Source organism: Silene latifolia, chromosome 6 (genome assembly GCF_048544455.1).
Source record: "Silene latifolia isolate original U9 population chromosome 6, ASM4854445v1, whole genome shotgun sequence".
NCBI lineage: Eukaryota > Viridiplantae > Streptophyta > Magnoliopsida > Caryophyllales > Caryophyllaceae > Silene > Silene latifolia.
The window spans coordinates 33675944-33689082 of NC_133531.1; the positions used below are offsets into that span (position 1 = coordinate 33675944).

Here is a 13139-nt window from a genome sequence, read left to right on the forward strand (position 1 = left end):
CACCATCACCAGCAACAATACCGCCATCAACCTCCATTAAACCTGCAACAACCCAGAAACCCGACACCTGCAAACCACCAACCACAACCTTCTCAACTGCAGCCACCTCCATCACCAATCCATCAGTCACCATGTCGACAAATTTGACAGACACCAGCAGCAACCTCCGACAGCCATCACCATCTTACTCGCGCTTTTTCCGATTGGAAATCGAATTGAGGCAATTGAAGACAAGTGCATCCCCAGCCGGGCACCCGTCTGCCTCCCGACCGGCTCGCAGCACAAATCGTATCAAAATTGACCTCCTAGCCGGGGCACCGGCTGCCGACACCCCCACCGGCTCCCACTACCACCAAATCTCACCTTTTCTTCCAGAGACTTCCCAGCCGGTCACCTGACCGGCGGCCGGTGGGCCGTCTGGGAGAGCAGTTACTGCATTTTCATCCGTTGATTCACCCTTTTTGCTCTTTTGCCTTTGGTCGCGTTTTCAATTAGTTGGAGATGTCTCATGTATTTTGGTCGATTAGTATTGTTTGAATGAAGATTATTATTATTATTATTATTATTATTATTATTATATTATTATTATTATTATTAGATTAGTATAAAAGAAAGACCTCATTACATGAGAAGAGGAGTCACTTTACATTAGAATTATTCCATACTACATTAGAATTAGACTACCTTAGAAATTAGACTAGATTATTGTTCTCTCTCAATATTGTAAAACCCTAATATTTCCTCTCTCATTTTCATTCAATAAAAAGTTGTAATCTTTCTTTAATTATTAGTTTAATTTTTCCTTTGTTTATGCAAGTTCTTCAATTTCTCAATAGTTTACAATTAGTAATTTGGGTTGTATTTAGAAGACAAGAAGAAATTCATATTTCATTATTATCCAAGCTTGTTCCTTTCCTCTTTGTTGGTATAATTCTCATCTTTTGTTTACATTTACTTCATTAGTTTACATTTCTTATGTTGTTTAATTATTATTCATCCAAAGTATTAATCTTTATCATGTCTTCCATGCTTGTTTGTATTTTGTTGCAATTTGTTGTTAATTTCTCACCCATGAGTATGTGTGAGTAGTCTTATCTAAGGTCACGGGGGATCTTGGGTGATTAAGGGGGTTGAAATTGGGTTGTTAACCTTTTGAATTGGGTAATTAATCGGTCTTACTCTTGTGCATATGAAGTGCTCGATGAAATGTTTGAACGATAGTTTGAGTCTTTTATTAGCATGTTTAACTTATCTTGGTGCATTATGCTATTGGATGGTTTTAGAAGTGTTTAAATGGGATGCTTAAATGAAAGTTGGAGCCTTTCTTAGACATATTTGATCCATCTTGGTGCCTATGCTATTAGATAGTCTTTATGCATGTTTATGATGAGTTTGTCTCAACTAAGTGAAAGCTTGTTTGTAAAACCTTACTCCCATGCCTATGAAATGTTTGATGGATTGCTTAAATGAGAGTTTGAGTCTTTCATTATCATGTTTAGTCTATCATAGGTCGAAAGACAATAGAAGGCATATATGGCATGGTCGAGACGAGGTTTTCTTACTAAGTGAATGCTTGTTGGTTAGCTCTAATTGACTAAGAAATTAGGATCAATCATAGACCGTCATCATTACCCATTTCTTGTTAACAATTTTCTCTTCCCCGACTTACCCAAGTGAACCCAAATGCCTTAGCTTTCATTCATTTGATTAGAAGCAATTTTCACTGAGCTTAATTTTATATCTTATTTGCATCTTAGTTTACAAATAATCAATCTTATTTCTATTTGACTAAACTAAAGACTTAAACAAACCAAGTATCTAACCCCCGCCATCTTTGTGTTCGACCCCGATTAAGTACTACTTTTTAATTGGGTTTTATAAATTGTTTTTTGTACCGGAAGTGACGGCAAAAACCGGTCATCATTCATGTGTTTTTGTTGTAGTTAGGATATAATGAACTCATAAGAAAGGCTTCTCCCAAGACTAACACAAGATGGAATTGTGTTATAACCTGACTCTGATTACCAATTTGAAGTAAAACGGTCAAGACTCGATTTTTGGACAAATAGGACTCGAAAACATAAGCTAATTGGGACAAAAATGGACTCAATTATATGGACTAAGTTGAACTCACACAATTGCTAATTAATTGATTTAAGAATTTATGATAAGAAAAGACTTAGACTTGCACAACTTAAAGAAATTAAGACAACCTATTGGGGACGAAATAAGCCCTTGAATAAACGAAATAGAATGAACAATATTAATAGTGATGCTAACCACTTGATTTGAATTGCACTTGAGTTTAAACTCAACAATGTACTTGAATTGACCACTAAAAAGGACAGTTTTAAGGACTAACAAAGAGCACAAGGACTGATTTAAACGCAAAGAAAGGACTCAACCAAAGCAAAGCAACGAAACAACCTGTTTAGATGAGTTAAACATCTCAATTGAGTTGATTAACATGAATGAAAGCAATGGAAATGGGATTGCAACAATGAAAGTAAGATTGTAATTTAAATGCTTATGAATTAAACATTTAAATGACAACTTCCTTGGTTGTAATGGGACTCGAATCCAATTGGTAAAGGACTTAAATTGCTACGATTTTAATTTGGAAAGTGCACGAGCTTGGATTATTGCAAGTATGATTAGAATTGAGTGACTTGGATATGATTTAATCTAAGCACTAAGCCACTAGATTAAGCCTAAGAGGAATTCAAGCACTAAGCAATGGAATCACTCAACTCTAAGCACAAAGCAAAATAGGATCTTTTATCACTAAGCAAAGAATTTTGGAGAGAACAATGTTTTCACTCTTAATTTTCATTCATCAAAATCTGAATATTACACGAGATAAGAGCTCCTTAAATAAAGTCTTTGTTGCAATCCTAGTCCTACATCTAAAGTGGCATCTAAGGGATCAAAAGAGTCTCCTAATACTCCAAATAAAACGACTCATATGGCCTTACAAAGCTGAAAATAATAAGCTACAAGACAAATGGCATAAAGAGGATTGTTGGCAATTGTACAAGCTTCCTTTGACATGCTTTACTTATTTATCTTTATCTTATAAGGATTTTTTGGGCAGCTGGTGGCAGGTGGGGCTCGTCCATAAGATAAGACCTAAACTTGCAGCAAAAGGTCCGTTGGAGCTTGCCTAGACAAAGAGAAGAAAGCTTGAAAGCGACGGTTGTACCTTTCTCTCAAACCGTGTCCATTGGGGACCATCCGGCTGATTGCTCTTGTTGCACCTGATTTAATCCTCTTCAAGACACAAGATCCTAGACAAAAAGGCTCTAAACTCATCTTAGAAGAGTCTTCGGCCGAAAAATGGCATGTGTTCTTAGACGGAATTGGAGTTGGACCTCGATTTTGGTGAAGGACCAAAACCGGGTAAAAGAGTGCTAGATGTGGCTGCCCATTTTGCTTCAAACTCTGCCACCACACTTTTTATTCATCCCTCTATCTTTTCTTTTGTTATCTCATATCCAATTCATACAATATATCATCTAATATTCCAAAATCTTGGTCATGCAAACCAAAATTAACAAAGTCCTTGATAAGGCTCCAAACCTATATGTTCGACCATAAATAGTTCTAATACAAGCGTTATTATGAATAAACTCGGTCAACCTTACCTAACAAGGCTAGCGGTAATCGTGATCGAAAATCCTCCTAATAACCTTATTGATGGTTATTATTTAGATCGCACCAAATAAAATATGATTTGTATGATACTATGGTCTATATCAAATTAGACGTCTTCATTTCGAACCACAAAATAAACACCCCTATTTATTTGTGGTAGACTTTAGCGTCCTCTTTAAACTTTAAAGAACCCCTTCGCGTCAAATCCCATAGGGTTGATCAAACGGGTCGGGTTGAAACTGCTCAGCATTCCCATAATTATTGACTGCATATATGTCCAATTAAAGGAAGAAACAGCCTAGGAATCCATACATCACACCAAAAAGACCAATGTACCCTCTTACATTACGTTACTTCTCCACCATAACAGGTGTAAACAGCATATTTCCAAGGGCATATCCGTCACTTAGTAAACCCTGCTCAACAAAGTTGACTCCCTACAACTCCTCACTTCACTCCCACTTTGTTCACTACTCTTCATCTCTTTCGCAAAGATCAAATTGTGTTAAGGGAGATCAAAGTAGTAAAATGGCTTTGGATTCAGAAGTATCTCAGGATGATAGAATTGCTAAAATTGCTTCAACTATTCGTATCATCCCTAATTTCCCTAAACCTGGTATTTTTCTAGATCCCCTTTTTTTTCTTTTTTGAATTCTGTGAAAAATTGTGATCTTTTTGCATTTTTTTTGTTGGATTTATGATGGGTTTTTGAGTTTGTTGTATATAGTATAATGGGTTGTCCCTAGTTCTTGAAAATAACTTGAAAAGATTTATCTTTTACTCTTTTAGTGTTTTATACTTGTAATGAATGAGTTTTTTGGGTAGCGGTTACGATGGAGGTATTGGGTGCGTGCCAATCATTTGTTTACCCTTTGATTAAAATACCCTTTTAAGATAGAATATAAAAAAGGTAAACAAATGATTGGACAAAGGGATAGTGTTCGAATCCCGTTCGGTATATGTTTGAACCAAATAAATTGGTTGCACATGTGTTTCTAATCTAAGAAATGCAAAACGACGATTGGGTAGATGTAAATTTTGTTGGTTGGTTTGTTTTGAAATGTGATGTTTTGGCTCCAATGTGGTTTTGTTGGTGGTGACTCGTGCTCGTCTTTCTAATTTGAGAAGTGCAAAGCTAAGCAAAATCATGATTGTGGTTGTAAGTAGATGTAGTTTTTATTGGTTGGTTTGTTTTGAAGTTGTTGCTCTTGCTACAATGTGGTTTTGCTGGTCCTGACTTGAGCACTTCTTTCTAATTTAAGAAATGAAAGCTATGTAAGCAAGATCATGACTGTGGTTGTAAGTAGATGTACTTTTTGTTGGTTGGTTTGTTTTGAAATTTCTTGGTGGTTTTGTTGGTCCCGACTTGAGCACGTCTTTCTAATTTAAGAAATGTAATGCTAGGCAAGACATGACTGGTTGTAAGTATATGTAGCTTTTGTTGGTTGGTTTGTTTTGAAATTTGATGTATTTGTTCCAATGTGGTTTTGTTGTGGAATAGGTATTATGTTCCAGGATATAACAACAATGCTTCTTGATCCACAAGCGTTCAAGGATACTATTGACTTGTTTGTTGAAAGATACAAAGGGAAAGATATTGCCGTTGTTGCAGGTGACAAATTGTCTTCCTTGATAACTTTTCTTAAGTACTTCTATATGAGTGGCTAGTGATTTCATTGCTTTGCTGGTAATAAGAATGCCATGCTTTGTAGAAAGGAAAAGGTGTTGTCTTGCGTTAGTCTGTGGTATGGTTGTGAACATCTAAAATAGATGATTAAATCTCAAGTTACCCTCTGTTTGAGAGGTATAAGACTATAAGTATGCTTAAAATTGGGTTATAGATAAAAAAAAGGCATGGTGTTTTTGTATATATATGGTTTGTCCTTTGCTTTTGTCGCTTTTGTTTGATTAACATTTATCTTGTCTCACCGGATGTCGGGATGCCCTCATGGTCGAAAGACTGTTTTGTGGCAATGAAATGTGGCATGTAATATTATATCAGCATTCTGCGGCTTCTATATTTCTTACTACGGTTACTTGGTTACATGCTTGTGATGAAGATGTTTCAAAGACTCTTTATCTTCCTTCTTCTGTGCTGAACTGCTGGTGTCTATTATTGTTTCCGTTCTGGACAGTGCACAACTCTTGTGACTGAAACCGTGTTGGCTTATTTAATGTGCAGGTGTTGAGGCAAGAGGCTTTATATTTGGTCCTCCTATTGCGCTGGCCATTGGTGCAAAATTTGTTCCTATGAGGAAACCTGGAAAACTACCCGGTATTTTTATTAAATATTGCCTTTATACGTTTGTCTGGATTTGTATCTGGCTACTCTTACACTGCCCAATCATTTTGATTTATTGTGTGTTTTCTAAGTTGCATTATAGGGTGCCGTTGATTTTATTTTTCTTTCGAACATTCCAGACAAGGGAAGATCACTTGTGTATATAAGTGATTGCATTCAGGACCAAGGGTCTTGCTAGCTAACTTATTGGCGGAAACCTCATTTTCTCAATTTGGATTGAGCTAACTCAGAGGACTTAGTTGCATAAAACAGTCTCCGTTATATGAAATTTTTCTTACTTCTATTCTGCTATGATTATTCATATTTGCCATCTAAAGTTCTTTTGAGAATGAGGTTGTCTTGTTGTTTTGTTTTGTTTTGATAAGTTCGACTGTTCGAGTACTACATCGGAATGTTTTTTGCTATCATTTTTGCATTCCGTAGTACTGCTGTTCTTGATTTGTCATTTAAGGTACATGTTAAATACTGTGATACCTGAATCTCTTCCTTAATTCAGACAATAATACCCCACATGTAATTTCTCGGCGTCTTGCTGAAGAACTGCCTTATTTCTGGTTTCTTGGAGTTTGATGACCGTCACATCATCCTGCTAACTTAAATATTTACTTGGTGTCATGCCTTGCATCAGTGGGAGGCTGCCTTCATATATATATATTATACCTTGGCGGCTGGCGCACTGTTAGGGAGTCAACTTAACATCATGTTAGGATTATACCACTATTTTACAAACCATGAATATTTTTTTCACAGGGGATGTTATTTCAGAAGAATATTCATTGGAATATGGAACAGACAAAATGGAGATGCATGTCGGGGCAGTAGAAGCAGGAGAACGTGCTATAGTTATAGATGATCTTATTGCCACTGGAGGGACCTTATCAGCTGCAATTAAGTTACTTGGTAAGATTTCACTATTAGCTTTCAAATATAGTTTCGGCTCTTTGTATTGCTGGTACATAATTGCTGGTAGTTATATTCAAAATGACCTATAATGAAAATTGTGTTGGAGCTTTGCATCAGCCAACTCATATTTCACGATAAGTTGCAGATAATTGAGTCAGTTTATTGTATTTATGATTTATCATATTTCAGAAGCCAAATAATAGTATGCCTCTTGCTCCACTATAAAATATGTTGCCTATAATCCGATATCACTAGCAAAATTACCCTGCTTTAGCTCTTGAACTTTTTTGTTGGTTAAAGTTCCATTTGACTTTAGGTTACATGTTGTATTGCAGAGCGTGTTGGAGTGAACGTCGTTGAGTCTGCATGTCTTATAGAATTGGCAGAACTTAAGGTATGCTTTTTTTAAGTCAGATATTATCATCTATGGCCTGTGAGTATATCAAATACGAACAATTTTTATTAGAGATTTATTGAACTGTACCGTTAACCTGTATTTCCATTGGATTTGAGCCGTATTCCATGGGTATTCTCCGTAAATAATCTCTTATGTCAGAGTAAATTTAGTACTCTGCATTAATCAAAATATTCTGTTCAGCAGAGTCACACTTATATTTCAGAGTACATCTTTACCTTGACAGTTCCTCATTGGAGAATATTAGTTTTTTGATCAAAGTGATTACTTGATCACTATGTCTGCAGTACTTTAGCTCAAACTTTTACCGTCAGTCGCTATTATCTTGAGAGTTTAGATGTTGTACTAAAAACAGTTGTGGGTGGGATTGTTGCAGGGCCGAGAGCGGTTGGGCGACCATCCTCTATTCGTTCTTATCAAATCAGCATGATCAGCTAACTATCTTTTGTAATGAACATATTCCTAATGGTGGTTTGGTAGCCTTTAACAGCTTCTCAAACCCCTAATTACCTTGTTTCATGTTTTTGTGTTCAACGACCATCCTATGTCCTCGAATATGATTTATGATCTATCCCAGGCATATTTCATAATTCATCATTCACGTATTATGCTTTTGAGAATTGTATTTACTTTCATCGCTAGAGGATTTGTAAGGGAATTATGGGGTGTTTTCTGGTTGTGAGCTCACTGTGTTTCTTTGTTGCTTGACAAAGGGTTTTTTCAATGTCATCTTAAATTCATGACAGCTCAATTGGGGACTTGGGGTATACCTCCTGTATTAGGGTGGTCGAAAACCATCCCAATAAATAAGAAAATTCTGCCTCTTCGGTGGTCTATCATGAATAATATACCCAAAACTGATGCTACATATTGCAATGAAATCAATTCTGATTGTTTTCAAATTTAACCTCTTTGGTGATTGATCACGATTCACGGATAACGGGATGATTAGCCATATCTGGTCAGATTGGAGGATACATAGTGTGTTTTTGTACATTTGTTTGCCTTTTGAAACCTTCATGGCGAGGTCGAAAGCTGCATCCAAATATGGCGAACTTGTCATTGTTTTCTTTCATACTTCTGATGATTATCTACCAAACTAGTGGCCTGAGTTTTAGGTTGATTCACCACGGCTCTTTAAATTTGTCTTCGTATCAATCTAATCTTACAAAAAGCAATGAGACTTATTAAAATAGAAAGATTATGAGTGTGCATTCTTATTTATATTGCTTTCATTAATGATGAAAATTAAAATAACTATTGGTTAGGTTGAAGTTATTTAACAAACTGAAATTATACGCTACGTTTCAAGGATGTTAAGTTTGGAGAAAAGTTGATTAATTATGTACGGCTCAATCGTCTATGCCCACACCACACCACTTACTTACACAAATACTATCCTACAAGCTCAATTAGGCTGGTTTCTGGTTATGTTGTTTTGTTTATGCTTAAATGTTTTGTACGGCTTTCTCTCCCTCTCTCTCTAAAAAAAACCCTCTCTAAAAACCTAGCCTCCATGATTTTGGAGCGGCAGCGCCATTACCAGTATTTAGATAGTTATTTTGAATGTATTTTTTACGTTAGCAATCTTGATTTTCCTTTGTCTATTTGTTATCTTCATTGTAACCTACGCTTAGTTGATTATTAATGAGATGACAATTTCAAAAAAAAAAAAAATACTATCCTACAACTAGTTGTATAATAGCTATGTACAACCGTATCAAAGTTATCGAGCTTAATAATTATTCTGTTAAGCTCAACAACTTTGTATCATAACTCGATAATGTTGTTCGAGTAATTATGTACGACTAATATACACCGGCATGGCATACTATGTAGATTTAAAATAATGTTTCATGCGGGTGATTACCAAATACCAATACACCTTCCAGTGGCAACTTCAAACATAAATCCCAATAGTTGTTTGCGACAATAGCATTGAAAAACTGGCAAATGCAATACCAAGTGTAAGGTTCATTAGCAAAGCATAACAACATAGTATTCCCCAAAAAAAACCGAGTTATTTCGTAATAGTTTTTTTCCTGGTCACTTCACTGAGCGGATGATTTAGGAGCAGCAACTGTGAAATGTCATTTAGGGACTCCCGTCATTACGGAACCATAAGAACTTGATAAAGCTAGAGATTCCAGACCACTTATTCAGCTGCTTTTTCACTATTACTCTAGGAGGAGTGGCTACTTTTGAGCAGTTAGCAAGAATAGGCTCACACAAGTCTTGCAGCTCATTCAACTTCTCCTCGAATTTCCAAGCCTCAAGCTCAAAGTTCCAATCCAACCAATGTATTGTCTTCTCTATTGCAGCCTCAATTTTGTTCCTGTCCTCAATTCCGAGCTTTTGCTCGTACTTTTTCAGTATCTCCCACATGTTATTAGCATAGTTCTCCAGAGCATTTTTGGCCATCACTTTTTTCTTGTACTGCTCATCCTCAGCCCTGTATTTCTGAGCTTCATCCAACAGCCTATTAACCTCTTCCTTTGATAACCTGCTCTGGTTACTGATTGTTATCTGGTTCTTGTTTCCAGTACCCATGTCTTCAGCAGACACGGTAAGAATTCCATCGGCATTAATGTCAAACCATACATCAAATTTAGGGACACATTTTGGTGCAGGAGGAATGTCAGACAGCAAAAACATGCCCAAAAAATTATTATCTAGAGCCATCGGCCTCTCCCCTTCAAACACCCTGAAATTCGCTTCAGTTTGGTTATCACAAGAAGTAGTTACCTTGCCAACCTTCCTTGTTGGAATAGTAGTGTTACGAGGAACAATGACGTTCAACAAGCCAGAACTAAGTTCGATACCGAGAGATAAAGGAACAACATCAACAAGCACAATATCATTCTTATCAAATACACCCGTCAAGATGGCAGCTTGGACAGCAGCTCCATGTGCAACCGCCTCATCTGGGTTGATACTTCTACACAACTCCTTGCCATCAAAGAAGTCTTGCAGAAGCTGCTGAACCTTCGGAATCCGAGTTGATCCACCCACAAGAACAACATCATGAACCTCACTCTTCTCCATTTTGGCATCTTTCAAGCATTGATCAACAGGATCAATGCACTTCTTAAATAAATCAATGTTGAGTTTCTCAAATCTGGCCCGAGTTATAGTGGAAGTAAAATCAATACCCTCAAAAAGACAGTCAATCTCAATAGTAGTCTCATGAGTGGATGAAAGGGTCCTTTTAACTCTCTCAGAAGCCGTTCTTAACCTCCCTAGAGCTCTACAGTTCTCACTTATGTCTACATTGTGCTTTCTTTTGAACTCCTCAACAAAGTGACTCACCATATTGCTATCAAAATCACCACCACCTAGATGTGTGTCGCCACTAACTGCTTTAACCTCAAAGGAATTCTTTTCTACGCAAACCAAGGACACATCAAACGTCCCACCACCAAGATCAAAGACCAAAACATTCTTTTTAGTATCATCGTCAATGATCTTCTTATCGACTCCGTATGCAATGGCAGCTGCTGTTGGCTCATTGATGATTCTTATGACATTTAGCCCAGCAATTACTCCGGCGTCTTTTGTGGCCTGACGCTGAGAATCATTGAAATAAGCAGGAACAGTAATGACAGCATTCTTTACAGTTAATCCAAGATATGCCTCAGCTATCTCTTTCATCTTCACAAGAATCATTGACGATATCTCCTCAGGAGAAAAATGCTTCTCTTCGTCTTTGTAGGTAACTGCTATCACTGGTACCTTTTCTTCATCATCGTCATCATCATCAGCAGTAGCAGGGCGCTCAATAACCTTAAATGGCCACACTTTTATGTCCTTTTGCACTGTCTCGTCACTGAACCTCCTGCCTATAAGTCTCTTAGCATCTATGAAAGACAAACCAGCCAAAGTAGAATCAGAAAATAATCTTTGCTTACTAAAGTAGAAGGTACATCATTTACATCTGAGAAAAGGTTGAGAAAAGAATGCAGATAAGCTAGTCATTTCGCCAAGTAATTGAAACAAAATAACTGCAGAAGGAAGATTATATGACAAATTATGGTAAACAAAATTAGAGGAAGACTAATGACAAACAAAGAATTGCTAATACCACTGGAAATTGCATATAAGACAATGAAAAATCAGTGGGGACAATGTGTGATATGCAAAACAAATTAAAGTCCACTCAATTAGTGTTTCGGACTTATGGGTGGCCTAAGCAAGCTCGGCTACAAACTATGTAATGTGCTCATTAGTCAAACATTCAGCATCTCGTCATTTTGACGAGAGATTATTAGCAGCTGATAAATTTCTATATACTCCCTATATGTCATCTAACAATCTCTTAGGCCGTCACATTATGTCTGTCTCATTGTCGTCGTTTCCCAAGTTTTTTAATTTCCGTTCAGTTTTGTGAGAACTATTCAATAGTGAGCTCTTCACCCTCAACAACAACAACAACAACAACAACAACAATATTACCAATTAAGTGCTCCAACGGCGGCCTGGCGGGGAGGTTGTTTCATGACAACACAAAATAAAACTAGCATAAAAAAATTTCTCAGAAATTCAGTCATCTCCGACTCCGAGTAGTCGGGGTAGCCTTTTCTTCTGAGATTTTTAGTTATGTTGAACGATAGCCAGAAGCAATTGATGTTGATTTTTGAATGTTGAGAGAAATGGAGCAACATTCAAAATAAACCTAGCTAGCAGCACGAAGATAGTTAAAGTAATTAACCCTAGATGGAGAATCTGAGTTTAAAATCTCAATTGAACAAATAAAAGTAAAGAGAAAAGAGACCGTAGATGGTATTAGTAGGATTAACAGTAGCCTGGTTTTTAGCAGCATCGCCCACGAGGCGCTGTGTTTGAGTGAAGGCGACCCAAGATGGTGTGGTGCGGTTACCCTGATCGTTTGTGATGATTTCTACACGGTCGTGCTGCCAAACCCCCCCACACGAGTACGTCGTCCCAAGATCGATTCCTATTGCTGGCCATTCTGCCTGTCCTTTCCCCTCCATTTTTGCTGAAACTGGAAAAAATTGAGAGAAAGCGAGAGAATAGATGATAACTTTAACCTGGGTTGTGGCAGCGGAATTTATTTACTCCATCTATAGAAAAAGAAAAGTGTTTGGCGCCAAAGGAATAAGATGAGAAGAGTATCTCGGGAACGTAGGGGGCTTTTGGAGTATCCAACTACGTCATCCAATCAAAGTTGAGGTCATTCATTTGAATGCACCCAACTACTTCGTCGTAGTTTTTAAACTTACTCGTAAATTTATGGGTAATGGAGTAATGACCCTTTTAATATACAAATATGATTATACATCCTGTTGTACAGCAACATTGTACATCAGACCCATATAATATATGATTAACAATTTATAGCCCATTAAAAAAAACAGCTAGTGGTGACATTTTTGGGCCCCACCACGCAAGTTGTTGTTTGTCTTGTGCGTAATATGGTATGTTACTTGACCTGTCTTTAGTTATAGACGGATAGTTGCCGTCTATAATGAGATTTTGTCTAAAAAAATTAAAAAATTTACTTCAACAACGTAAAACTTAACGTACTGTAGTTCTCTCTTTAGCAAAAGTTCCCCTTTCCCCCAAATTTGATCTTATATAATATTTCAATGTCTATAAACTCGTAAATAGTACGCACATGAATAATTCGAGTTATTATTATGGGTAATGCTTAAATACAACCCAGTAATTTGGGTATTCATTTAGGAATTAAGAACTAAATTACACATTAACCAATACATTTAATGCATATATTAAGAATTTATTTCCTCTTTTAGTTTCTTAAATACAACCCAGTGGGTTGTATTTATCATTACCCTATTATTATATATAAAAAAAACACGAGCTTAAAAATTCAAGTTAAAAAGA

The 13139-nt window shown here is 36.7% G+C and overlaps 2 protein-coding genes across 2 annotated transcripts; one reads left to right on the plus strand and one right to left on the minus strand.

The window, feature by feature from the left end:
* The first annotated feature begins 3714 nt into the window (after window positions 1-3714).
* On the plus strand, window positions 3715-7956 carry LOC141586687 (adenine phosphoribosyltransferase 1-like). The gene is made up of 6 exons (XM_074407987.1): window positions 3715-4270; window positions 5156-5266; window positions 5837-5929; window positions 6707-6856; window positions 7195-7253; window positions 7651-7956. Exons 1-6 carry the CDS (start codon window positions 3985-3987, stop codon window positions 7702-7704), a joined length of 753 nt encoding a protein of 250 aa, XP_074264088.1. The 5' UTR covers window positions 3715-3984; the 3' UTR covers window positions 7705-7956.
* Window positions 7957-9183: 1227 nt separating this feature from the next.
* On the minus strand, window positions 9184-12396 carry LOC141586688 (heat shock 70 kDa protein 18-like). Its single transcript, XM_074407988.1, has 2 exons — window positions 12046-12396; window positions 9184-11131 (listed from the first exon to the last, which is right to left on the minus strand). The coding sequence occupies exons 1-2, from the start codon at window positions 12263-12265 to the stop codon at window positions 9369-9371; spliced, it is 1983 nt and encodes a 660-aa protein (XP_074264089.1). The 5' UTR covers window positions 12266-12396; the 3' UTR covers window positions 9184-9368.
* Between the last annotated feature and the right edge of the window lie 743 nt (window positions 12397-13139).

Bases quoted from the DNA above. Each gene is read 5' to 3' on its own strand.
- LOC141586687 (XM_074407987.1), top strand. From the start codon at position 3,985: ATGTACCCTCTTACATTACGTTACTTCTCCACCATAACAGGTGTAAAC. The intron at 4,271-5,155 runs GTATTTTTCTAG...GTTGTGGAATAG, and splicing joins CCCTAATTTCCCTAAACCTG to GTATTATGTTCCAGGATATA. The intron at 5,267-5,836 runs GTGACAAATTGT...TTTAATGTGCAG, and splicing joins AGATATTGCCGTTGTTGCAG to GTGTTGAGGCAAGAGGCTTT.
- LOC141586688 (XM_074407988.1), bottom strand. From the start codon at position 12,265: ATGGAGGGGAAAGGACAGGCAGAATGGCCAGCAATAGGAATCGATCTT. The intron at 11,132-12,045 runs GTCTCTTTTCTC...TGTCTTTCATAG, and splicing joins TCCTACTAATACCATCTACG to ATGCTAAGAGACTTATAGGC.